Genomic DNA, 26,668 nt, shown 5'->3' with positions numbered 1-26,668 from the left:
GTTGTGGAACCACGTCAAGCTCAACAGGGGAATAAGCAGGGATGGGGGTTGGAGGGGGAGGCTAGGAGGGAAGATACTGTAGGGGAGAGAATAATCAAAAGGAAAACAAACTTTCTTATCCTGAAATGAGGGTTTGGGTGGGGGCCAAAAGGGGAAAAAAGGACAGGAATTAAAAGCAGAGGAATGACTGAACAAATGGTGGTATCGGAACATGAATGACTATTATTACTGTGCTGTAATAAATGATGAGACATTTCCAGAGAATGCAGGGAAATATGAGCTGATGAAGAAGCCAAGATGCAGCTGAGCGTACGTCTACACCTCCTCCCAACACAGCTATAGAATGCACCAGACCAAATCCTGATGGAGAAATCCAGGAAAAAAAGTCTCAGTGAGTCTTTTGTCCCCCCAGGCCAGCAGAGGCAGACAGAGAGGTCTGCAGTTAGTGGGGCAGGAGGATGTGGCCCCCAGGGCCCTCCATCACCCAAGCACCAAGAGAAGATCTCAGACCCATGCCAGGGCACTGACAGGTCTAGAGCAGAGTGAAAAAGGGATCTGTGCACAGTGGGGGCATGGTGGAACTGCCAGGTAGGGAGGCCTGGGCAGTGGACTGAGAAAGGAGGCAGTTCAGAAGCCAGCAGCAGCAAGCAGTATGGCTCAGCCTGCAGGCTCAGAGCAGAGTCTCACTTCTAGCATCTAGGGCAACCTACCAAGTAACCAAAGCAGGAAACCCAGACCAAAGGGGAAGCTTAAAATTCTGCTACTTTAAACCCACCAATCTTTCCAAACTGGATGACATCAGAGGAGTCCAGCAACATCTTCTCTTGCTCAGACCCAAACCCAAGTCAGGAACTTGCAGAGCTCAGATCAGGGGGCAAACCAACTCTGCCCTGCTTCAGACCACTGAACTACAAAAGCTTGGCCCCAGCCTGTCTCTGAGATCCTGAAATATATACAACACTCAACACCCCAAGAAAGTAGCAAGAGCATGGCCCAGACCTTCCCTCCAGAAGTGACACAAAACCCAGCCCTAACACCAAGTCCAAGTCAGGAAGGCGGTTAGAGAATGAACAAACAAAAACGCTATTTTGAATGGTTACGAGTTATTATGGCAGTAGAAACACTCAAGACACGAACAAAGAAGAAAAGAATAATTCTAAAATGTCTGTAAGAGAAAAACACAGTTTGCAAGGTTTAAAAAAAAAACCACAATTTTTATAAATGGAATAAGAATGTCTGAGGAAAATTTGGCAAAGAAGTGAAAGGTATGGACGGAAGAATTAGAAAAGGAATTAACAGCTTGACACAAGAAGGCAAAGTGACTGCCCAAGCAACAAAGTCCCTGAAAATCCGAATGGATCAAATAGAAGCCAATGACTTCATGAGTTAACAAAAAAAGTTAAAACAAAGTCAAGAGGCTTGGAAAAAGAAAAATGGAAGAAAATGTAAAGTGTCTTAGAAAATAGATCAAGAAGAAAAAATTTAAAAATCTTTGGGAGTACCATGACTGGGAAAGAAAAAAGACTAGACATCCCATTTCAAGAAACCGTAAAAGAAAATCGCCCAGATCTCTTACAACCAGAGGGCAAAGTGGAAATAGAAAGAATCGACCAACTCCTTCCGAATGGAACCTCCCAATGAAACTCCTAGGAACATCATACCCCAAATCCAGAACTTCCAGATTCTGTAAGCAGAGAGAAAGAATTAGAGTACCAAGGAACCACAGTCAGGATCACAGATAATTTAGCAGCCACCATTATAAAGCAGCAGACCTGAAATACAATATTCCAGAAGGGAAAGGAGGTAGGCTTTAGCCAAAAATAACTTACCCAGCAATATACAGAATATATAATCATAAATGAAAAAAAAATGGATCTTTAATAAAGAACTTCTAAGCATTCATGATGGAAAGACCAGAGCTGCAAAGAAACTTTGAAGGTTAAACACAGGACTAAAGAGAAGCCTAAAAAGGCAACATGAATGAAAGGACAAACTGTTTGCTTTTAAATATAGGGACACATATGCCATCATCATGAGGGTTCATAGAGGGAGTCAAATTAGACAAGGTTTGGGGCATGGTTCTTTTATGTCTTGATGATCTTAAGAAAAGACTGAATATTTATAGCAGCTCTTTTTGTGGTGGCAAAGAATTGGAAATGGAAGGGATGCCCATCAATTGGAATGGCTGAACAAGCTGTGGTCTATGAATGTAACGAAATATGACTGTTCCATAAGAAATGGTGAGCAGGCAGAATTCAGAAAAACCTGGAAAGATATATGAACTGATGCTGAGTGGAGTGAGCAGAACCAGGAGAACACTGTACACAGTAACAACAACATTCTGTGATGACTGACTTTGTTAGACTTACCTCTTCTCAGCAAGGCAATGATCTAAGACAATTCCAAAAAGCTCATGAGGAAAATGCTATACACATCCAGAAAAAGAACTATGGAGTCTGAATGCAGATCAAAGCATACTATTTTCTTTCTCTCTTTGTTTTGTTATTTCTTTCTCATGGTTTTTCCCTTTTGTTCTGAACATGACTAATGTGGAAATATGTTTAATATGATTGTATATGTATGCTGTCTTGAGGATAGGGGAGGGAGGGAGGAAATTTAGAACTCAAAATAATATAAAAGTGAATGTTGAAAACTAAAAATAATTTTTTTTAAGAAAGAAAAGATTGAAAATAAAGTGGAAGAGGAGGGGAAGGAAACAGAAGGTAATGGACAGTTATCTACATAATCAGGGTGCACAAGTAGACATCTATGTAAACAAGGAAGAGGGGGTAGAAGGAGTTGTTGAAGCTTGAACCTCTTTCTTATTTAAGCTGTTTTAAAGAAGGAAGAATACATACATACATATGAATATACACACATCTGTTTCACTCAAGAGGAAAATAGGAGAGAAAGGGTATGGGGGAGGAGGGGAATAAAAAGGAATTTATAAAGGGAAGATGAGTCCTAAGAAAAATAAATTCCAGGGATATACAAAATTTATAGTTCTTTCTGAAGTGGCAATGGATGGGAATCTGAGTAAGTGCCCATAAATTGAGGAATGGCTAAATAAATTATAGTATATAAATGTGTTGGAAAACTATCATGCTGAACTCTTCTCAGCAGAATGACCAACCAGAGGACTAATGATGACACCTGCTAGTCAGCTCCTAACAGGAAGTGAAGGACTCAGAATTCTGAATGAGACGACTCCCTTTTTGGGTATAGCCAATGTGGACATTTGTTCTGATTGATCATATATGATTATACTGGGTTTTGGTTTTCTTGTGTTCTCACATGAGGAGAAAGGGAGGTTGAGGGAGGAGAGGAGGATCTTGGAGGGGAGGTGGAGAGAGGCAAAGCCATGTGTGTGGATGTTTTGTTTTATTACTGTTTATTGTTACAACGTTAGTTGGTTGGTTGGTTTTCCTCTATTTTTTTTTTAAGCAATCGGGGTTAAGTAACTTGCTCAAGGTTACACGGCCAGGTGTTTCTGGGTGTGGTGCTGAGTATGTGAGCCCGGATTTGATCCAGGTCATCCCGACACTGGGGCCGGCACTCTTACTCGCTGAGCCACCTGGCCGCCCCTAAGAAATTGGGGTTAAGTGACTTGCTCAAGGTTACACGGCCAGGTGTTTCTGGGTGTGGTGCTGAGTATCTGAGCCCTGATTTGATCCAGGTCATCCCGACACTGGAGCCGGTGCTCTTACTCGCTGAGCCACCTGGCCGCCCCTAAGCAATTGGGGTTAAGTGACTTGCTCAAGGTTACACAGCCAGGTATTTCTGGGTGTGGTGCTGAGTATCTGAGCCCGGGATTTGATCTCCAGGTCATCCCAACACCAGAGTCAGTGCTCTTGCTGTGCTACCTGGCCGCCCCTGTTTTCCTCTATTTTTAATTTGAAGTGGAGGATAGAAGGGAGACAGGTAACAAAAATTATATTAGAAAAAAGAAGACGGCCTTTAAAACATTCGTTCAAGCACACAGAAGAGAACAGGAGGTTCAGAAGGAAGCACAAACAAGACAATTTTGAAAATAAGGTATGAAATGTACATCTTTTTTTTTAAAAAAACAAGTAGTATGAAATGAAGATTTAAGGCTTTACATATGATCTTCTCTGTACTTTGATATGTAGATGGAAATGCTTTCAGTTCAGAGTTTTTCAAAAGCCAAACCTTCTGAGGTTCCACCTCAAAACCATTCGATTGGCAAAGATGACCAAAAAAGGAACAATTTCAGTTGTCAAGGCAACTTTGGGAGGACAGGCACACAAAGGTGCTGTCATGGAACTATGAGGAGGTCTCAACTTTCTGGAATGCAATTTGAAACTATATTCAAAAAATATTTCAACTGTGCATGCCCTTTGGTTCCCAGTGATATCATAACAAGGCCTACACCCCAAAGAAAGAGGGACGAGACCCACATGTAAAAAATATATATATATCTATAGCAGCATTTTTTTTTGTTTGAACAAAGAACTAGAAACAAAATAGGTGCCCATCAATTAAGGATGAGCTAAACAAATTCCGGCATATGAATGTAATGGAATATTATTGCCCCATAAAAATTGACAAAAAGGACAAAATCAGAGAAACCTCAAAGGACTTATATGAACTGATACAGAATAAAGGGTACACAACAGGAGCAATTTATATACTATAACAGTAAAGGAAAACAACTGAAAGATTTAAGAATCCTGATTAATGTAATAACAAATCATGACTCCATGAGATTGGTAATGAATCATGCCTTCCATCTCTTCGCAAAGAGCTAATGGACTCACAAATGCAAGATGGTGTCTAAATTTTCAGACATGGAAAATGTGTGGATTTGTTTTGAATGACTGCATTTATTTATTCCAAGGGAGGGCTTTTATTTGGGGGAAGGGAAGTGTGGGAAAAGAATAATGATAATGATCCTTAAAAAAAAGGAAGAAAACAAACAAGCAACAATGAGTCACTCTTAAAAATAAATATTAGAGTGCAGAGGGAAATTCTGAAAGAGACACTGACAAGCAGAGCAATTTTGGAACTAACATGATAACTCGGAAATTTATTTTTTAAATAACAAGAATACCTAGTGGAGATTCGTGGTTTCGTTATGAGATCCTCTTCTTCTGTTCCTTGTAGAGGGACAAATAGCTGATATTTGTCAATTTCATAATAATTAGAAAGAATTTTTTTTTAAAGTAAAGATGGGAGTCCTGAGTACAGGGTCAAGACAAAGATGAAACAAAGCTGAGAGAGAAAGGGGGTTGACAGAAGGAAAATCAGATGAGAGATGAAAAACACATCATTTGATGGGCAAGAATTACTGACTCAAGGCCATTCCCATCCTGAAGAGTACAAAAGCAAAATAAGGAAGTAACCTCACTGAATATTTCAACTGGAAGGGCTTATAAAACACAGAATATCAGAGCTAGTAGGGACCTAAGGCCATAGAACATCAGCACTGGAAGACACCTCAGAGTAGTAGAGGCAGACAGGATTTAGAATCTAGAACAGGGGTAGGAAACCTGCAGCCTTGAGGCCACATGTGGCCCACTAGACGGCCACATGTGGCCTCGAGGTCATACGTTCCCCACCCCTGATCTAGAATATAAGAGCTGGGAGGAACCTTAGAGACTACCAAATCATAAGAGAATATTTAGCACTGCAAAGTATCTTCACGATCCAACTCCCTCATTCGTCTCACCCCAAGGGACAGGGCCACCTGCTGGAGTCAGGCCCCACTCTACCTGGCTTCCAGAGTTTTTTGAGCGCCCACTTCTCTGCCTCTAAGTCTGTTTCCATCTCCATCTCGGTTTCTGATGGTTCTCCTACCCACTCCAGTCCATAGTCATTCAGAAATCTCTGAGCAGGAACAGGAGGAAGACAAAGAGGAAGATTACTGTTAGGGAGGCTTCTTTCATGAGAGACACCCAGGAAGGGAAGTTACCGACTTCATGATTCAGTGAGTAACAAGTTCATAGCAGAATCAAGGACAGAGCTGTCAAGCTTTGGCTCCTCATTCTGCTTCCCTAACCACAGTAGCAGCAGGGACTTTTCAGAGGTGAGGCACTGAGTATGGGGTGGTGGGAAGGACACTGAATTTGGAGCCAAAAGACCTGGGTTCAAGTCCTGGCTCTGACTTCCTAAGGCAAGTCACTTCACTCTGAATCTGTTTTCTCATCTGTAAAATGGAAATAACAATGCTTGCTTTACCTAGATCTCAAGAGCAAATAAAAGAAAGGATGCATTTCACACTGTACGTCATAAAGGAATATAAAAATATAAGCTGTTATTATTCATTAGGAAGGCCCTTGGAGATCATCTATCCAGGCAAACCTTCTTTTCTCACAGATAAGGAAACTGAGACCCAGGAAGGAGGAGTGATTTGCTCAAGGTCATACAGCAGGTTAGACCTCCCGACAGAGCTGAGAATCAAATCCAAGTTTCCTGTCTTTCTATCCTGAGTTCCAGCACAGTAACAGGAAGGGAAAAAGAGAGAAACACTCCATTTTAGGACTAGGTGTTGGCCTCCCACCTGTCACCCTAAAGATGATGTCTGTTCCCCCAACCAACTCCTCTCCTTGAAGGAAAGGTACTGCCAGAACAGGAGTTTAAATGGGGCATGTGCTGCCTGGCTGAGACACCAGGAAATGAGATGGGAAAGGCGAGGTTAATGCTGTCTTTGCCACAAGAGGAGTCTGCTGATGTTGCACTCAGGACCGAGATCTGGGGCTTTGTCTTCCCAGCTCTAACCTAGGCTATGACACAGGCAATTAGGCATTACCTTTCTAAGGCAATCATCTGGTGAAGTGGGAGGTGATCGATTCATCATAATAGCTCACCTTTATCCACTGCTTTAAGGTTGACAAAGTAGGGTCTCCCTCATACCATTGAGAGGCACGACAAAAGGGATGTCCCTGAGCACGGACATTTTAGAGATACTTGATGGTTTGCCGATGTCACAGAGCTCCCCAAGTTTCAGGACCAACACTTGAGCCCTGACCCACTGTAAGACTGCTTCCTTCCAGCTAAATTGTGACCAAAGGAAAAGGCAGAGTCTCCTCTGGGGGTTTGTGAGAATGATGATGATGGTGACAGTTGTCATTTCCATAAGCATCAATCATAGCATAGGTAGATGCAGAGCATGAGATGCCAAGTCAGGAGTTCTTTCAAAATTTTATAGGATTTAGAGATGGAGGGGAGCTTCGAAATAATTCAGTCCCCTCTATTCATTTTACAGATAAAGAAACTGAGATTCAGAGATGTCCCATAGGTAGCATCAGAGCTAGGATTAGAATCCTGTGTGGATGGGTGACATTCTACTAGCTGTGGTGGACAGGTAAGAAAGAGGCTGGAAAAAGACCCACAAGGTCCCCAAGTTCCATAGCTGCCATGGCCACTTGGGAAATGCCCCAAAGTCTTCTCCCCAGTTGCATTCAGGGCCCATCCCCTCCCCCGTTTATCTGTCTCACCTCCATTTCATGGACCTGATTCTGAAGGTGCTGACACTTGGCTTCCAGTTCTTCCAAATGAGTTAAACTTCTTTGATCTTCTGTAAAAGATGGGATGGTTTCAGGGGGTCCCCAACAACTACAGCAAAGATGCAGGGCTCAGGGTGGCCTCCCTGACCAACAAGGTTGGGCTTTCAAGTGCTGCCCAAGGAAACACCTTTAAGGGTCAGGGACAACCTAGAATGAGACTTTGTACAGTACCCCCAAACACCAGAATTCCACATTCCATCCCAAATTTGGGGGCAAACGAATTCTGCTGGTTGTGTATTCTTTAAATCCTGCTAAGTCATTCACTTATACAACAAATGCTTACTAAATGATTACTATGTGCCAAGCCCTGGATTGGATAAGAAATAAACACACAAGTATAAAACACATTATGTGTTAGGTGTGTTAGGTTCAGGACAGAGTGCTAGGTGAGATCTAGGTAAAAGGTTGTTAATAACCTGTAGTGGGATCAGGGAGGACTTTGTGAAGGGGGCATCATTTAAGGTCAACCTTCACATGTGAATAGAAATTCAACATGCAAAGAAGAGATTGCAGGGCACTGGAGGCATGAGGAACTTCACGAACAGTGGCATGGAGGTGGGAAATCACAGGCTATGTTCACTGGACAGAGAGCAGGCTAATCTGACTGGCATGCAAAGTTCATGAAATTCAGTTGGGGTGGGACCAAAGTGGAGAGAGCCTCAAATGCAAGGCAAAGCAGTTGAACATTATTCAGTAGGCACTAGACGTAGGCCTTTATTATTTAATAAAAGAGTGGCATGATCAGATCTATGTAAGGAAAATATTACTCTGACAAAGCAGAGCCTAATAAATGAAGACTCCCCCATAGAAGGTCGCTGAGGCAGCCAGCTGTCCCAAACCTAACCTGATTGTCCCTGGGCCATCACTGGTAGTCCCATCACTGTACTGCCCAACCTCTGGTGGATGGGCTGCCCCAGCTCCCAGCACAATTGCAGTCAGACTATGCCCCCTCCCCTAACTCAATAACTCAATTTATCTCAGGGGCAGTTACTGCTCATTACGATTCATTTGTAAAGTAGAAGACTGAAATGGAGAAGGGAAAGGGTAGAGATAGAACATGACTGGAGACCAATGGGAGGAAGATGCTGTGGGCACTAAAAAATTTATTTTCTACTTGGGTAAAAGCAACTGAAATAGAAGAGAGTTGATGTGAAAGAGGGAGAATTGTTAGGACTTAGTAAGTGACTACATATGAGAACTCAGGGACAGGGAAGGGTCAAAGATAACTCCAAAGACACAAACATGGGAGATGGGGTAAAGTGGTGGTGTCAGAGACAGAAATGGTGTAGTCAGAAGTAGGAACTGACTCATGGGGGAAAACAAATTTCATTTTGGACATGTTGAGTTTGAGGTAGTAAGAGGATGTTGAAATGTATGTGCCCTGATGGCTGATAGCAATGTGGATCTGGAGTTTAGTAGATAGGTCAGGGCTGGAGATACCGATTTGGGAGCCATCTGCAGAGAAGGGCCAGTAGAAGTCATGGCAGTGAATGAGACTGCCAAGGGAAAGAACCCAGAGAAGGAGAAGAGAGACTGAGAAGAGGCCTTGAGAGACACCAACCTTTAAGGGCTTAAGAGGTCAGGAAGAGGATGAGGAATCAGTGAAGGAGAGAGAGGAACAATGAAGAGAGCAAAGGAGCCTGAGAAAGAGGGATTGGATGGGGAGATGGGGAAGCAGGAAAGAACAGCGTCATGGAAATCCAGAGCAGAACCTAAGAGAAGGGGGAACTTGACAGGGTCAAAGATTGCAGAAAAGTCAAGAAGATGAAGCCTGAGAAAAGAATATCAGATATGCCAGCAAAAAAAAAAAAAGTTGTTGGTAATTGTGGTGGAGTAATTAAAGAAGGTGTAGGGGCATCTTTTCTGGTGGAGTAATTAAAGAAAAGGTGTAGGGGCATCTTTTCTGTGACCAGAGGAGAGAAGGAAAGGATAGTTGATGATACTTGGAAATTTTGAGGAGAGGGACTAAGAGATCTCAGTGAAGCAGGTGATCTGCTGGGCCCTCTCCTCTCCACTTCTCTTTTCTCCCCTCTCTCTCCCTCTTCCCCCCTCCCCCTCAGCACTCTCTCACCTGATCACCTCATTAGCCCCCTCGGGTCAGTTAACATCTCTATGTAGATAACTCCCAGCTCTATATACCCAGCCCCAGTATCTCTTCTGAGCTCCAGGCCTCTATCAACTGCCTGTTGGACATGAAAGCTCTTGGGGGCCAGGACTTTTATTGTTGTTTTTCTGTCCCCAGGATCTTAATAAAGGTTTGGTTCATTCAAAGAACAAACACTGTAGCAAACAAAATAAGGAGTTGAGAAAGGTAGAAGTGTCAAATAACAACAAAGGCTCAACTGAAGTGATAAGAACATAAATGGGTAATGGATGAAGTAGCTGCCTTGATTCTGAAGTTTTCTCTGGCTATGCTTCACAAGTCCCAGAGCATGAGCAGAGGGCTCAAGTAGTGACTATTACCCAAGGATTTCCAGGTCAAAAAGAGCTAACAGTAAGGGGGGCAAGGAATTCTAGTGAAACATTCCAGTGCTTGACAATGCACTAAATGAGTATTCATATCAAATCAATAAATGGGCATTAGATTAAAAGTGAAGCCAAACCAGGGACTGGGAGAAGAGATGGGTGGAGGGGTCAAAGGTCATGATAAGGATGAGGCGTAAGTAGGTCTCATGTGCATGAGAATGGGTGGAAAGAGAAGAGAGGAGCCTGTGGTCATCAAGGAGAGGTTCCAGACTTTGAAGGTTAGATCTGAAAGGTGATTCAGTTTGGGAAATGATTGAGGCTGGATGTGGGACCATGATGGCATAGAGTTAAAGCTGGGTGGAGAGGGTCGCTGAAATGGAGGAATTAAGAAGACAGTTTGCTAAATGGCTCCTTAACGTGCATGTTGAAGTCCCAGATGGCTGTGTTAGGAGATGGGATGAAAAGAAAGACTAAAATAGGTACTAACATAATTGAGGGAGTTTCAATAGCGACCAGGGTAGATGTCAGCAATGAGGAGAGAGGACATTCTAAGTGGCTCATGTGGACCTTAAATGACAAGGTCTCCAGGCAGCTTTACCATAGGGCTTCTCCAATAAGGGCCTGGAGGGAGGACCTGACCTCCTTCAAAGGACTTCTCTCCAACCACTGATATACAGCCCCAACTCATTCCTCATCTCCATATACAGGGAGTTTTCAAAGTCTTAATAATTTCAGAAGTACAAATGCTACAAACTTAACCCCCCCAATGCAAGTTTAATTATTTAAATTTCTTTCACACTTATTAGTTTTGTGAATTTTGAATAATAACATTCAATCTTAACAAGTCAAGGCAGCCTGTGATTATGCATTGCATGTAACAGTTTCAGGATGGCACTTTCTAAGACTGTTTGATCCATATAGGATGTCATCTTGCTTGACCACCTGGGTCATTGATCTAGCTCCATTAGACCTTTTCTTGTGGGCTAACGTCAAAGCTATATGTCTGGGTCAAAACCTCATTCTTAGGATCTAATGTAAATGTAATCATTTCAGTCACTGAGCCACAGCTGATAAGTGTTTAAAATGTCCAAAAATTAATTAGAGTGATATGTAGAACAAGACAGAAGTTACCCTGAATTTTAATCATACTGATTTTGTGAAGCCTTAACTAAGCTACAAGTCATTTTTCCAAGGATGTGGCATTTACACTTCTGAGCTGATGGCAGAAGACTCATAGGAGGCCCAGTATCACAGGTCCCAGTGATTCAGAGCCCCAGCTCTCTCCCCCAGCTGGTGCTCTGCTACTCCTGCCCACCCACCCTACCACCCCCAACCACCTGCTCCACATCTGCCCAAGAATCCTCCATATGACTGTACTTCCCACAAGTGGGGTATTCATCCTCTGTTTGAGGCCTTCCTGGGAGGGCAAATCTAATTACCATCCAAGGAAGCCCACTCTGTTTTGGTAATGACAGCATGGATCCTAAAGTTGCCTGTCTACAACTTCCTCCCACTCCTCCTGGCTCTGCCCTCTGGGGCCAGCAGGCAAGTCTAATCCCTTTTCCACACAACAGTCACATTGTTCCACATTGCTCCTTATTGCATGTTTCAGGTTTTCGTATCCAGGCTTCCCTCCCACCCTCGTGGCTCTTTAAGGCAGGATGATGTGTGTCTTCTTCAGAACTCTGAGTCCCTTGGGCTGAGGTTGGAGCTGGGAGTGGGAGGGGAAGCTAGACAGGCCAGGACTCTGACCAGAATCTATTACCTTTGTCTGGCTGCAGGCTTTTGATTTTCAACTTGAGGCTTTTGATCCACTGGTCCTGCAGTACCAAGGCACCAACATCAGCCCCAGACCGGTTCCTGGCACTCTGGAAGCTGGGAATGGTGCCTCTGGGAAGCCTCTAGTGATTCCTTCCCAGCCCACAAGTATAGAAACTGAGATTCCAGAATGAGTGGCAGAACAAAGCCATTGGAACCCAGTTGCCATGGCTCAGGGTCATGGAGGCCCTGGTTTCCAAACACCCCAGGCAGGGATATGGCAAAGGGAAGACGCCCAAGCCTCCCACTGAACTGAGCAGGATCCCATGTGCTGGGGGCTTCCTCTGGCACCACCCATGGCCTACCGATAGCAGCTGATTCAGCCTGGGCCCAGTACCTTAAAGTTGAGTTCTTCAGTCTGCTTCTTCACCTTTTGCTCCAGTTCAGATAACCTCTTCACCAAAGAGGAGACCAGGCCCATGTCATGGGGCAGAGACCCTGTCAAAAAATTATTTAAGGCCACAGCTTGAAGAACTGAGGTGGGGGCCCATGTGTTGAGTAAATGAATGCACACTTATCCTCCCAACTCCACCAAGTTCCTAAGGTTTCTGATACCCAAAGAGAGAATATGTCCAGCTTTTGAATAACTCACCCAGGTACCCAATAGCCACCCTGAGACTGACTCACCCCCCTCTGCCTCAATTAAACAATGCCAGCAGTCACCCCCTGAATGCCCTATAGATGAACTACCTATTGACTATCTAAGACCTGATTCTCCCACTCCTGACTGACCTTCCAGCCTTTGTTTGACCTCCAGGTCCTGACTGATCCTTCTATGCCCTTGACTTGCCTATCTCCATGATTGGACCTTCCACTTCTCAAATGACCCATCAGTTTCCTGGTGACATGCCCCCCACCCCAGCCCTACCCTTTGTTGAAATCCCAAGGTCTCCACATCTCTAAAGAGCCCAAGATAGAATGACATTCACAAAGTTTCTGGAGTAGATGGTGTGCACAGTGAGGAGGGAAGAGGTAATGTGTAACCAAGCAGAAGTGATCAAGTGGAGAGAACTCTGGACTGGGAAGCTCATGCTAGACTTCAAAACCCTTTAGCCATCACCCAGCCCCACGCTGCCTTGGGAGTGTCTAGATCTGCTACTTGCCCTTGTTCACTAGATTCAGGTCTCCTTTGGGTCCACTAAGAATCACAGAATCTCAACACTAAAAGGGGACTGTGGCCATTTACTAGCAAAGGTGAAGAAGGAATGCCATTCCCCATAAAGGCCTGCCAGGTCTCCCTGGGATACCCCCAAATGATGGTGAAGATGCCTATTCCACTCTGGACAGCCGTGCTTGGTAGAGGGAATTGCCTTAAAGAGAACCAAGCTGTCTTCCTGGTACTTCCAGCCCCTGGTGCTGGTTCTGCTCTCTGAGGTCAAGCAGAATGAGCATCAGAGGGCTTTTCTAACATGACAGCAAGGTTGCAGACAAATTCTCTTCCCATCACTGATGTTTTCTTTTACAATTTGAATTTAATAATTGTAATAACTCACATTTCTGTAGCACTGGAAAATTTACAAAGTGCTTTCCTGTGAGGCAGGTTGTGCTTATATTATTTTACCCAACTTACAGATGAGGAAACTGAGGCTCTGCTTTCCCACAATCAAATAGCTGAGTAGAAGAGCGGAGACTTGAACTGGGACCTCCAGACTTCAAATCTATGCTCTTATACTACATTTCCTCACCCCTGGTTTTTTTCAACTCACACTAGCATGGCATGGTTTCAAGCCCCCACCCACTCAGTCAATCTCACTCCTGAAATGCTATGTCTATCACTCTCCAGGTGCTGTCTGACAAGGGCAGAAGACAGTAAGTAGTACTGTCACTTCCTTTATCCTCGCTCCCCCCCCTTCAAACTCGGCTCCCCTGCTGCCATGGAGACTTCCTTGACTAATTTCATCCAAGATTTAATTGGTCACCTCTCTTTTCTCCAGCTTCACCCAAGCACTTCAATAATCTGTACTTGTCCCTCCTTTCTTGGGACTGTATCTTGTCTCTGCCACCAGATATGAAATTCCCAGAAGCCCTTTAATCCAGTCCCATCAATTCTGCCCAGCCCTGCACCCCCTTCTACCTACCCTCTTCCCAGCCATCAAGTAAACCTGGAATCCTTCTCTTGCTGTCAACTTCTCCTCCAGCCATATTTGTGGAGGTTTTAAGTCTCTTCTTGCCTAGGCTACCAGAGGTTACAAGACCCAATGGATATAGAGCTGGCTTGAATGCCACATACTGGCTACATGACCCTGGGGCAATCACAGCCTCACAGTGATCTAGACCAGCGCTTCTTAAACTTTCTCCACTCTCAGCCCCTTCAGTGCTTCCTAAACCCCCATGGGGTTGCGACCCCCCAGTTTAAGAAGTGCTAGTCTAGGCAATGCTCTAAGAAGGGCCAGTCTGCAGTGGAAGAGGGAGGTTCTTTATCAGGAAATACCAGTGAAATTATAAGTCCAGTCCCTGTTCCTTCCTAGGTAATCATAATAGCCATCAAATTGGTCTTTCTGCCTCCAATCTCTTTTCTCCCAACCATCCTTCGCACTATTGCCCTAGAAATCTTCCAAATTCTGATTCTATCACTCTTTGACCCAAAAGCCTTGAGTGTCCTTCCATTGCCCAGCAGAGGATAAATTCAAGGCCTTAGATTCAGGGCCCTCCACAATCTAACCTGCCCACCCAGGTTCATCACCTTCTACATGTCACACTGTTCTGCCCTTTCTCATATGCACACTATCCCCCATACCCGAAATGGGCCTCCCACCCCATATCCTTGCAAGGTGGAACTCAGATACAACATCCTCCATAAAGTCTTTTCTGAAACTGCTCGCATGAAAATTACTTTTCTTGTCTCAAAAGTATTGACTGTGCCTCCTTCTCTCCTTTACACTTACTTAATACTCTCCTGAATCTGTTCGAAGCTTGGGATGCTGCAGGGTGTGCTGTTCTTATGGGGATAATCGTCTCAAACTCTGGCTTGTGGGGGAGATGGCAAAGCAGACTGATTGCCATTTCATGATATAAGTGTATGTAAGGGCATCAGGAAGGGGCCAGACGCCTATTGTATGTGGTGTTAGGTGACTGGGGGACGACCTTGGTGTAACAAGCATGGGAGAGGCAGCCATTGCCGTGTGGGTGCATGCTTAGAGCACACAGGAAGTGACGGGAATATGGATCGCTTACGGAGGCTGAGAGATCTGGTCCTCAACAGTGTTCTGGGAATGGCCCCAGTGTGTGCTATGGAGTTACTTCTCCCTAGGGTCATCATGATGTGTGGTAAGCATGCATGAGGGTAGGATCTGTGGAATAATTACTAGTATGCACAGACACAACCTATCCCAGCATGAAGCAAACATCAATGAAAGTTGTGAAATCATCTTATACGAACTGTGGACACAGATGATCTTAGCTCTGGATCTGCTTGTGCAGGAGGATGCTGGGGGGGGCACTTAGCAACCAACAGTAATGTAGCTATTAGTATCTGTGTCTTTCCCCTTCTCTAGTGGAGCATCTGTCATGCCTCCTTTGTAAAATAAGAGTAATCATAGCCTCTGCCCCCAACATTGTGAAGATCAAAGGAGATGATGTCTGTACAGGGCTTTGTAGGCCATAAGACACACTAGAAACGCTGCTGCTGCTGATCCCGTGCCCAGCACTGTGCCTTCCATGGAGGCCGGCTGGATGAATGGCTCAGGACCCAGCTGTGGCTGACCTTGCCCTGCTAAAGCCTGAAGTGTTTCCTCTGTGGCTCAGACCTCTTACGGCCCAGCAGCATGGCCTGGCACACACAGGATTTGTGTGGAAAACACCTACAGCAAAGGGGGACCACCCAGACACATAGGGGGGAGGACTGAGGAGCCCCTAAACCCTACATCTGTGTGACCCAACAGACCCCCTCAGGCTCCTCTCTTTCTCCTCCTGAGGACTAGCCTCCAAAACGCCAGCACTACACACTTCTTTCTCCCAGTTTTGAGGTGCTGACTGCTTGGTAGCCTTAGTACAAGAGAAAGCCCAAGTTGTGGACCTTAGCAGCTGCCTCCCCACATCCACAGCCCAACTTCCTGGTTTTCCTTGTGTGGCTAACAGTCCACAATAGGCTCTCCTAAAAGGCGAGACCTGGCTACGATAAGGCTTCTCAGGGTGCTGTGGGGTAATTGCTTGGGACCTACAGGAAGAAGAGTTGGTGAGCTGCTGAGCTCTGCATGTCATCCTGTCCTTCCCCTGTGGTACTCTGTGTTTTCATCTACAGCATGACCAGGCCCACTAGAACAGCCAGAGTTTACCTGGCCACTTGGATAGATATCAGCCCATCCTGGGCCAGGGATAATTCCTTTTTTCTTCATTCTCCATCGGACCCTGAATAGCTTTGGGATACACAGATGCCTAACAAAGCTACAAGTGTTACTGGATCGGTAAGGATTTGCACTGGGTTTCCCAGCTCCTTCCTGAGCCCTGAGTGCAGAACGAGTCTGTCTCCTTCCAGCCCTCCCACCATACAGTAGCCCTGCCAGCACCAAGCCCCTTCTTAAGACCTGCAGGCTTTTCCTCCTCCACTCCAGGAAGATGGAGAAGCAGCTAGGCTCAGGAGGGAAAGTCCCCAGAAATCTTCTATGAGTGGCCACTTTTCCTCTTCAGGGGGAAAAAAGATCAGATTTCTTCTGCTTGACCCCAGGAGGTAAACCTAGAACTAATGGTAAAGGCTGATAGTGCAGTAGATGAATATGGAGTCAGAAAGACTGGAGTTTAAATCTAGCCTCAGACACTATGAGCTGTGAGAACTCGGACAAGTCACCTAACCTCTGTTTGCCTCGGTTTCCTCAACTGTAAAATGGGGATCATTGAGGATCAAATGAGATGATATTCTTGTAAAAGTGCTTAGTGCGGTTCCTGGCACATAGCAGGTGTCTGATGTGTTTATTCCTTTACCCTTCCCACCCAGTAGGAGGACATCAGCATTTTCTAACAATCAGAGCTGTTGAAGAAGGGAGCAAGCTGCCTGCCCAACAGAGGCAGGATGATTGCTGGCAGGGCTGCTAATGATCCAGCTCTGACCACCTATGATGCTGTTATCCTCCAGCCTCCAGAGGCAGTTCTTACCAGTCCTCCCCACAGGGAAGGGTTTTTCTGCGGTGCAGCCCGAAATCTTTTCTTCTGAATTAAATCCATCACTTGACAAATCATCCTCAACCTCTGTAGACCCAAGAGTATAAGGTTATTTTCAATGGGGAGAGAGGGGGAGGATGCAGACTCTGGAGCCCAAATGGTGTCAGGGTTCAAGGTGCTGGGGTGGGGGAAAGGGAGAGGTGATAAGGGTTTTTCCAAGGAAAGAGAGGGTGAGGACCCGATTCCTTGAACGGCTGTACCCAATTCTCAAGTGACTGAGACAGAGGGAGAGCCCACTGGACAATCCAGTTGAACATTCATCTCCAAAAGGGGTTCCTATAGAACAGTCATTTCTTAAGAAAGTTGGTAGGGTAAGGGGGATGCCAGGAAAAGGCCAAAACTGAACATGGGGATTTTCTTTTGAGTCATACAGGCCAGCTCCTGGGAAGGCCTGAGATGACAGAGAGGAGGAGAGAAGGAAGATAGGGTCAGTCCCTGGGTAGAAAGGTCAGGAGTAGAGCTAGAAAACCATAAAAATAGGGAGTCCAGCAGGGGTTTTCAAAAGGAGGACACAATGGAGAATAGGGATAGGAACTCAATCAGTAGTTTTTCTGGTCTAGTCCATCCCAAACTGACAAAGGGCAGAGGAGTAAAAGACCATCAGAGGAGACTGAGGCAGAAGCTTGAGGGGATTGGGGAGAACAAGGAAGTAACAGGCACTTTGAGGGGGTCAAATTGAATAAGGGGGATTGGCTGAAGGATTTCTGTAGAGAAGGGCATCTAATCATCCCAAGGAAGGTGCAGATGGCTGACTAATTGGGACACTGGAGAAAAAGATTTGAGGAGGGGAGAAGGAAAAGTAAGATGAGTCAGGGACAGAAGGAGAAGAGAGACAGAAGGAACCCTAGAGCAGCATCAGTTGGCCCAGCAGCAACTGAAGTCCCCTCCCCAATCCCCAACAACTCCAACCTCCCACAACCGTCATTGTGAGGGGTAGAGAGAAGGGTCTGTTAGGCTCTGGCCCATTTTATTTCCCTTTGTTCATCTATTCCACCCCAAGTAGCATCCAGCGCAAGAAGATAAGGAGCATTTATAGCTGGGCAGACACTCACCACCAAAGACTTTCATCCGAGAAGGCAACGATCGCCTCCTGGAAACCCAAAAGGGCAAAAAGAAAATGCTGGTTAGAAACTGCCACACTCTGGGGGAAAGGGAGGAGTCAGCAAAAGGCCCTTTTCTGGCCCTCTGGCCAGTGGCTCCCTGGTCCTGGATCCAAAGGAACTGGGAAAGAGAGGTGGAGGCCAATTCCTTCCTTCTGCCTTGGGAGCACATGCCCATGCTTCCACTCCAAGGGAGACCACAAAGCTTGGCTGGGGGCGGGGGGGGGGGGGGGGAACGACAAAAACAGGACTGGAGGTTTGCTCTTAGAAATCTAAAAGAACAAGGGAAAGAGTTGAAATAGGTGAGACCTCCACCAGAGGAAGGCCTGCTGTGGGAACGGGTCCGCGGTCCTGTCTGGACTTCTTCCTCTGTAAAATGAGAAAAGATGCCTCCCTTCCCCTCCTTGGGGCAGACTTGGTGTAAGAATCAGGCAAGCACACACAAGAGAGGAAAGGCATCGGGAAACAGGAAGCCCAGTGAGCTGGATGCTGGGCATGGGACTCAAGCCTCTAAGCGCTAAACGGGATGGGCGTCAGATGAATTGGGCTCTCTAAGGCTTGGTATCTTTCTCTCTAAAATGGGCGGGGTGGGGTGGAGGACTAACGGAGAGAATCATATGAGAAAACAGAGTTAAAGTTTTATAGAAACGTAAGTGATGATACTTTGAAAAACAACCAAGTGCTATAGCAGTGGTAAAAGCTTCCTGACACTCTCATCACCTGGCTGGGGAGGGAGGAGGGGAGGTGAGCCTCACACAGAGTGAGGAGACAAATCTCCTTCTGCTCTGTATAGTTCAGTCTCCCCAAGGACATCTCTAGGACGCAGTGCAAATGTCCCAGGGCCTGTGAGGTACCAGGAGGGTACAGTGATGGGTTAACTTTTCTTGTTGTGTTAACACCAGCAAACAGGAACATGTCCTCTCCTGGGGTCTGTTTTGATGCAGACAGAGCTTTTCAGATAGGAGGAGAGTCCAGCATAGGAAAGGAGAGGCTGCTGAAATCTCTGCAGATCAGTTATTGAGACCTCAGAAGAACACAGCCCACAGGCAGAGGTTCACAAAGGGCCCAAGGCCCCACCCAGAGTTTAGTAACCCAGGAGAACTTCCAGACCAAGGCTCTTTCAGCTCCATCAGGATTAGGAAGCAGAATCTGATTCTCATCAGGCTTTGTTCCACAACCACACCCAGCTCCAACTGGAATACCCATCCAACCTAAGAATACTGCTTGCCTGACAGCAAGGGGCTTGGGTCTTTCTTACCCTGTGTTTTGGACATCTGATTGCAGAGGCACCCTCCGAATCTTGGAAAGTGAGGCCAGGGGGGAACTCATAGTTGCTAATTCTAGATCCTATCTGTCAGGAGGTCCCTGAAAGCAGAAAGTGAAAGAAACCCCTGGGGACATGAAGGAATTTACAATCACCACACTAGACTGGGGCCTAGGGTCTCCTCCTTCATTACCCTTCAACACCTGCTCACCTCCCTGCAACCGTCCCCTGAGAAGCAGCCTGTGTTGCTGCTGGGAGCCTTCTTCCCCTTTTCCCTTGGCCCTGGCTGCACAGGGCAGAGAATCTCTGAGGTGAAGGCAGCTAGCATTAGAAGTCATTTAGAACAAGAATCACCTCTCTGCCCCCTCCAACGGAACAGGGCCCACCTACATCAAGCCTGCAGCAACCTCTCCACACCACCCTCCTGCCTCCCCACACATGCCAGCCCTTCCTTCAATGCTATAACACAGCTGTTATGTTTGTTATGTTACCCCCTTCCTCCTAGGGGAGAAACCCCACACCTAGCAACATTCACAGGGCCCTGAACACAGGCAGCAGCACCCAATAAACACCCTCCTTCCTTCCTCACGTCTTTTGAAGCTTCATCACCACCTCGCCTCATTCTCCCCAGATGGTTGTGATCCCCTGATCTCATAGCACTGCATACCCTTCTCCTGTCCTTAAACAACATATACACAAATAAAGTCTCTAGACAAGCAGTCTGGTGCAGTGGGAAAAACACTAGGTTGGACATCAAAAGGTCTGGGCACTTGTCCTGGCTCTGCCACTGACCCCTAGGTAACCTTGAGTTAGTCCTTTCACCTCTCCTCTGTAGGCTTCAGTTTTCCCATCTGTCAAATGGGAGTAATCACAGAAGCACCACATACTCCTCAGAGCCCTTGCGAAGGAAGGGCTGCATCTCCCCCATCCCCACCTATGATGCTCTGCCGTGTAATGAGTGTCTAATGAGTTGTTGAATGTTGTTGAATGAATGCCTAGAAACAATAGCTCTCTGTGAACCTGTGGCCCGTCCTTTTCTGTTTCTTCTCACAAATCAATTCTTTCCATGCCTCACTCCCTACCTTGCAGTCAGGTGTTTAGGGGCCCCCAAACCCCATTTTATCCTGGATAATGATCCCCTCTTGGGCAGGATAGAGACTTAATGAACCTTCCTGCAACAGCCCTCATCAGCTCTCACCAAATGTCTGCTGGTGTCATAGAACTACACTGAGCACAACAGAGAATTGGGGGTGGTGGGGAGAGGAAGCAACAGACTGAAATTCTCCTCTGGCTTTGATTCTCATCCACAAGGAGGAATTGGCTGCCGAGGGAGAAAGGATGGGAACCTCGGTCAGAAGGGACCAGTGTGTGGTGAAGAAGGAAAGGAAAGTCGGGAATGGTCTACCATGCATTCTAGTTTTCAGGAGAGTGGAATTCAAAAATCTCAGAGGAAATGTAGCATTCTCAGGGAGAAGTCAGCCCAGGAATAATGGTGAGTTATCAAGAATGAAATTCTGAAACACAAAGGAAAAATCAGTTCCAACAAGGAGGAAAAACAGTAGTCTGAGACCAATGTGGAGGCACAACTACCTAATCAACTTAGATGTTTAAGACATGAAGAGAAGATGGAAACATGGTAAATAACAGAAGATGAACATAAAATCCTGCCATGGCTCTCTAAAGACTTGTGTGAGGAATGCCAATGCTTGTACTGTGCTGAATCTGGGGAGGAAACCTACGGGTAACAAAAAGAAGGGGTTTTGGAGCTATGTTAGGGGAAAGAAGAGGGTCAGAGAAGGGGCAGGACCATATATGGAATGACAACAATGGAAGACAGAGATGACTGGGCTGTGAAACCCTTGTTTTACTGGTCCTCTCTGCCAAGAAGAATGATCCTCGATTGGAAAGGGGAGAACAAAAGTGGCTAATGGGGGCTTTGTCACTAGCCGAGTCCAGGGGCCTATTCCAGCTATGCTTCTTGCCAAATTCTAATCTTTGTTCGAAGGATGGAGTTGAAAGGTGAATATACTCACCCAAGTAGGAATGATAGCAGTTTCTTTGAAGACTCATTATTATGATTTTTTTGGTCTAATTTTGTAAAAAGATTTGAACTCCATTGTTTTCGCTGGTTTCTAGCTTTTGGAATTAACAAAAGTTATTTATGAAAATATTTAAACAAAGAAAGTACACATTAAAAAAAGAGAGATACACGAGTGCTACTCATCTCGTCCCGTAAGCTCAAGTCCCCTGACCCAGACTAAGCCTACCCCAGTATCCTGAAAGAACTAGTCAATGGGATTGCTGAACCACTGTCAGTAATCTTTAAAAAACTGGAGAGCAGGAGAGATACTGAAGGTCTGGAAGAGAAAATGGAAAATGTCCCACTGTTTTTTTTTTTTAATAAAAGAGATGAAGTCTTCAAAGGATGTCAGTAAACTTGGTTTCTTTCAGTTCCTGGAAAAATTTGAGAACATAGCATGATTTGTGATGAATTATTAGTGAAAAATCGAGAAAAGAAAGTGCAGGGATTACCAAAAACCACTTGGACGCCTTCCTTTTTTTTTTCTTAACAGGACAGGCTTAAGGACAAATACTGAAGCTGAAACTTAAATATTTTAGCCACATAATGAGAAGATGTTACTTATTGGAAAAGACCCTGATGCTGGGAAAGACTGAAGGCAAAAGAAGGAGGGGATGGTAGGTGATGTGGATAGTGTTATGGAAACAAAGAACATGAACTTGGACAGACGTCAGAAGACAGTGGGGAGAGAAGGGCCTGTCGTGCTGTGGTCCATGGAGTCAGGAGAGTCAGACAGGACTGAACAACAACAATAGACTGGTAAATCAGGCAAATATTGTAAACACTATTTACTTAGATTTTAGCAAAATGTTTCAAACATTTCTCACTATTATCATGGAAAAGATGAAGGTAGGTGGCCTAGACTGATAAAATAGGGTTTTTGTTGTTTAGTCATTTCAGTCATCCAATTCTTTGTGACCCCATTTGGGGTTTTCCTGGAAGATACTGAGGTGAAGTGGTTTGCCATTTCCCTCTTCAGTTCATTTTACAGATGAAACCAAAACAAACAGGGTAAATGACTTGCCCAGGGTCATAGAGCTACTAAGTGTCTGAGACTGGGTTTGAATTCAGGAAACTGAGTCTTCCTGATTCCAAGCCCAGCACTCTATCCACTGTACCATCTGAATGCTGGGCAGCCAAGTACAGAATACAAAGTGCTAACTTGAGGTGGAAGATCTCCACAGAGAGCCCCAAGGTACTGTGGTGGCCCCTGAGCTGTTTATCATTTTGAAGAATGACTTAACAGAATGGGCTATGGGCTCAGCCAATGTGCAGGTGATATAATCCTAGGTGGGAGGGCCAATACACTAGATAACAGTCAGGATTCAAAAAGATCTTGCCAAGTTAATACATGGGGACTAAATAAAATTAAGTTTGATAAAGATGAAAATCCATAAAGTCTTACACTTTGGCTAAAAAAAAAATCAATAGTGAAAGTGGAAGAATAGTGCTAATCTGAAGAGCTCTTACAGGATGGCAAGCTGAAGAGAATGATGCTCAAACCTACCTTTCCTGAACCAACCTCGCTGACCTCCAGCCTTGAATTACCAACTGCCTTTTAGACATCTTAAATGGGATGTCCAGTGTAGACATCTTAAATTCAACATGTCCAAAGAAGAACTCATTATTTCTTTTTTTTTTGGAGGGGGGAAGGTAGGGCAATTGGGATTAAGTGACTTGCCCAAGGTCACATAGCTAGTTTTTGTGTTGTGTCTGAGGCTAGATTTGAACTCAGGTCCTCCGGACTCCAGGGCCAGTGCTCTACTCACTTCGCCTAGCCACCTAGCCACCCAGAACTCATTATTTCTCCCTAAATGCTCCCCCACCTTCTATCTTTCCTATCACTGCAGAGTACACCATCATCCCAATCCTTCACTAGGAGTCATGCTGGACTCCTCATCATCTTTCATCCCCCACATCCAAGCTATTGCCAGACCTGTTGATTCCACCTTTGCAACATCTCTCAAATTTGCCCCCTTCTCTCCTCTATCACTGCCACTACCCTAGTTCCGGCCTCCATCACCTTATGCCTTGATTACTGCAATAACCTGCAGGTGGGTCTGCCTGGCTAAGGTCTTTCCCCATTCTAAGCCTCCATTCAGCCACTAAAGTGATTATCCTAAAATCCAGGTCTGATCATGTTACCTTCCCCCCCACTCAATAAACCTCAGTAGTTCCCTATTGCCTTTAGGATAAAATCAAGGTGTTGTGTTTGGCATTCGGAGCCTTTCAGAACCTAGCCTCCTCCTACCTTTCCAGTCTTCTGACAATTTATTCTTCAACATGTGACACTGGTGACATCCAGTAAATTCGGCCCCTGGGCTGCTCTGCTAACAAAACACTCTTACTTGGCTCCCAGCACTTCCTTGGGCTGTCCCCATGCCTGGAACTCTCTCCCTCCTCTTCTCTGACTCCTGACTCCATGTCCCCACTAAAATCTCATCTTTTACAGGAAGCTTTCCCCCGTCCCTATTAATTCTCATGTGTTCCCTCTATTAATTATATTCTATTTACTTCGTAGCTTGTTGTATTTGGTTGTTTTGCATGTCATCTTCCCATTAGGTTGTGAGTTCTTTGAGGGCAAGGACTGTCTTTTGCCCCTTTGTGTATCCCTAGGGCTTGGCACAGTGCCTGGAACATAGTAGGCACTTAATAAATGTTTACTGATTGGTTGGTTGGTTAATGAGTCTGTTATACTATGGCAGCCAAGGAAGCTACTAAAAATGTCTTTGCATTGTTATCATTCAATCATTTCATATTCTTGTGACCTCATTTGCAGCCTTCTTGTGGTTTGACATTTCCTTCTCCAGCTCATTTTGCAGATGAGGAAACTGAGGCAGAATTAAATGACTTGTCCAAGGCCACACACCTACTAAGTGTCTGAGGCTGATTATAAACTCAGGAAGATGAATCTTTCTGACTTCAGAACTGGCACTCTATCCACTGCACCACCTAGCTACCCACAGACTGCATTAGGAGAGAGCAAGTGATAATCCTGTCTTTTGACCTGGTGAGACCACATCTGGAATATTGTTTCTATTCTTGCCTGTGCCTCCTTTTAGTAGGAACAGTGGTAAAGCGTGGCTAGGGGTAGGGATCACCTGAATAGTAAACAGTTTATGTTGAATGAGGATCAATTCAGCCTTCCTGAAACAATTCCCTCATTGTTTAACCTGGGGTAAGTGGGGGAGAAAGGGAGGGGAGGGTACACACACAAGATAACTCATTTGGTGCTATAGTTTGAAGGACTTTCACAAAGAAGAGAGATTAACCAGTCTTTCTTAACCCCAAAAGGCAGAATGGGTTGAAGTTGCAAAGAGACAAATTTGGAAATGGAGTAGGGGAAAATTCCTAATAGCTAGAGCTAGCCAAAAGTGAAATGAACCGCGGAGGGAAAAAGTTAGTTCCACATTACTAAAGGACTTCAAAAAAAGACAGGCTGATCAAACAGGAAGTTTTTGGGTCAGGATGTTTTGAAGAAGAGATCAAACAGATTTCTTAATCACTTAATCAAAAATTTCCCCCGGCCCCATCCTCCAGACACCCACTGACGTCCAAAGCATCGTCCGGCCGGCTGCAACCCTAAGGCAACATAGCACTCAGGGACGGGCTGTCCTCTTGCCCCAACCCAGCTCAAAAGCTGCTTCTTCCAGGAAGACTACTACTAATCACCTGCCCTAGTCAGAGGCTATCCCTTCCTTTTAAACCCACAGACCACCTCGTGACGTTACTTAGCATCACTGGCCTTATTCCTCTGCTGCACGTACAGAGCACAGGGACCAAGTCTTCCGCTTTGTGTCCAAGGTCCTAACCCAGACAAAGTGCTTAAGAGATGCTGAATGGGTGGTCCTCTGAAGGCAGCCCTCCCCATGTCACGCTCCCCCCGCACTTTCTGCACAGGATATAGGCTTGACCACTACACTCCCCTGTACTTGTATCGCTATGATACGAGTATGATGATGCAAGCTATGATCTTAGGTCTGGTTACTGTGCGTGGGTCCCGTCTTTCTCAAGGAACCAGAAGCTTCCAGGACATGGTATCTTCTACCCTCATCAGACGGATGATTTCCTAAGGGCAGGAACTCTCTCACTCCCTGAGGATGAAGGTCCCGAATAGCAGGACTGGAGTCCCGTCAGACTGGGGGCGCTCCCCGAGCGCTGGGGATGTCTCCCCTTCCGCATTAAGTGTGACATCATCACTCCGCGACCCCAATTCTCCCCCTCCCTCAGATCTGCAGAGCCCATTCTCCCTCTCCTCCAAGTTCACTCGACCCGTTGTCATGGTAACAGAGAGCTCGGTTCTCTCCCTGACAGGGCTTGGGGGGAGGAGGAAAGCCCTAGAGGCCGCCACAAACTCCTCTTCTGTGACTCACTCAGTCCTACTGTGAGCTCCAGGAACGGGCTCTCGGGGAGAGAGGACACCGGGCTGCTTGGGAGTCACTAGGGACAGCGAAGGCCTTTGGCTGGGGACTCACCACGCCCGGGCACTGAGCCGGCCTGGCAGCGCCGCCATCTTGTTGTCAGCGCGGTTACCACAGCGACCGAGGGCTCGTGATTCTTATTAGTCATTAGAACGGTCGCCTAGTAACCAGCTTACCGTAGGTAGGGACAGTCCTCTGTCCTCAAATATGATTGGTGATTTCAGTGTCCGCGCTCTTTCCGGGAACTGCAAGTCCCAGACTCAACTGCTCTGGGTCTTGGCTACCTGAAGAAGCGAGACAGGGAAACTCGATTGGACAAAATAACTGTCACTCAATTTGTTTCTACGCCCCTCTGAGCCCAGCACGCTAGCGGGGTTCTGTCCTCAAACCTGATTGGTTACAATGGGCCCGAGCTGTTTCGTGCGACTGCAAATCCCAAACAGCTCCATTCTGGGTCTAGCTTACCTGAAGAGAAGAGCGGGTGCAGTCGGCCTACTCGATTGGACAATCAGCCTGTCAATTATAGTGTTTTCCAGCCCGCCTCCTTTCCTCCGCCTTTCCCCAGTGAATTGTCTTGTGGGGTTCTGTCCCTATCGTCTGATAGGGGCGGATCTGCATAAAAAAATGTGGCGTATAGAACAAGAAGAGAAATCATGGAGTGCATGAAACATCTATGAATGTCAATCAAGTCAACCAAGAAGCACCACATGCCAGGGCCGGGGCTACAAAGACAAAGTCCCTGCCCTCGTGGAGCTTACATTCTAATGGGGGAAACATCACTATATCTAAAGCTTATTGGGACTTAACAAAAGTGCATGGGCTAAGAGGCATGTCCCGAT

General features: G+C 45.8%; 1 protein-coding gene across 6 annotated transcripts in view; it reads right to left on the bottom strand.

Annotated features, from left to right (window-relative positions):
- The window catches only part of UBXN11 (UBX domain protein 11), a 37,135-nt gene extending 10,987 nt beyond the window's left edge, over nt 1–26,148 (bottom strand). The window contains exons 1-8 of one of the 6 annotated variants that reach the window (XM_069079531.1): nt 26,006–26,148; nt 19,323–19,429; nt 18,017–18,054; nt 16,899–16,991; nt 12,148–12,248; nt 11,758–11,812; nt 7,458–7,534; nt 5,733–5,847 (exon numbers count right to left, since the gene is read on the bottom strand). In XM_069079531.1, the coding sequence (XP_068935632.1) occupies nt 5,733–5,847; nt 7,458–7,534; nt 11,758–11,812; nt 12,148–12,248; nt 16,899–16,991; nt 18,017–18,054; nt 19,323–19,393 (550 nt within the window). In that variant the 5' untranslated portion in view covers nt 19,394–19,429; nt 26,006–26,148. The other 5 variants (XM_069079530.1, XM_069079532.1, XM_069079536.1 and 2 more) reach the window with 5 other exon arrangements.
- Between the last annotated feature and the right edge of the window lie 520 nt (nt 26,149–26,668).

Source organism: Petaurus breviceps, unplaced genomic scaffold (assembly GCF_028583685.1).
Source record: "Petaurus breviceps papuanus isolate PSGF00001 unplaced genomic scaffold, PetGlider_PUasm1.0 91041, whole genome shotgun sequence".
Taxonomy (NCBI): Eukaryota; Metazoa; Chordata; class Mammalia; order Diprotodontia; family Petauridae; genus Petaurus; species Petaurus breviceps.
The sequence above is the reverse complement of the archived record's forward strand: the minus strand, read 5'-3'. Positions and strand labels throughout refer to the sequence as shown.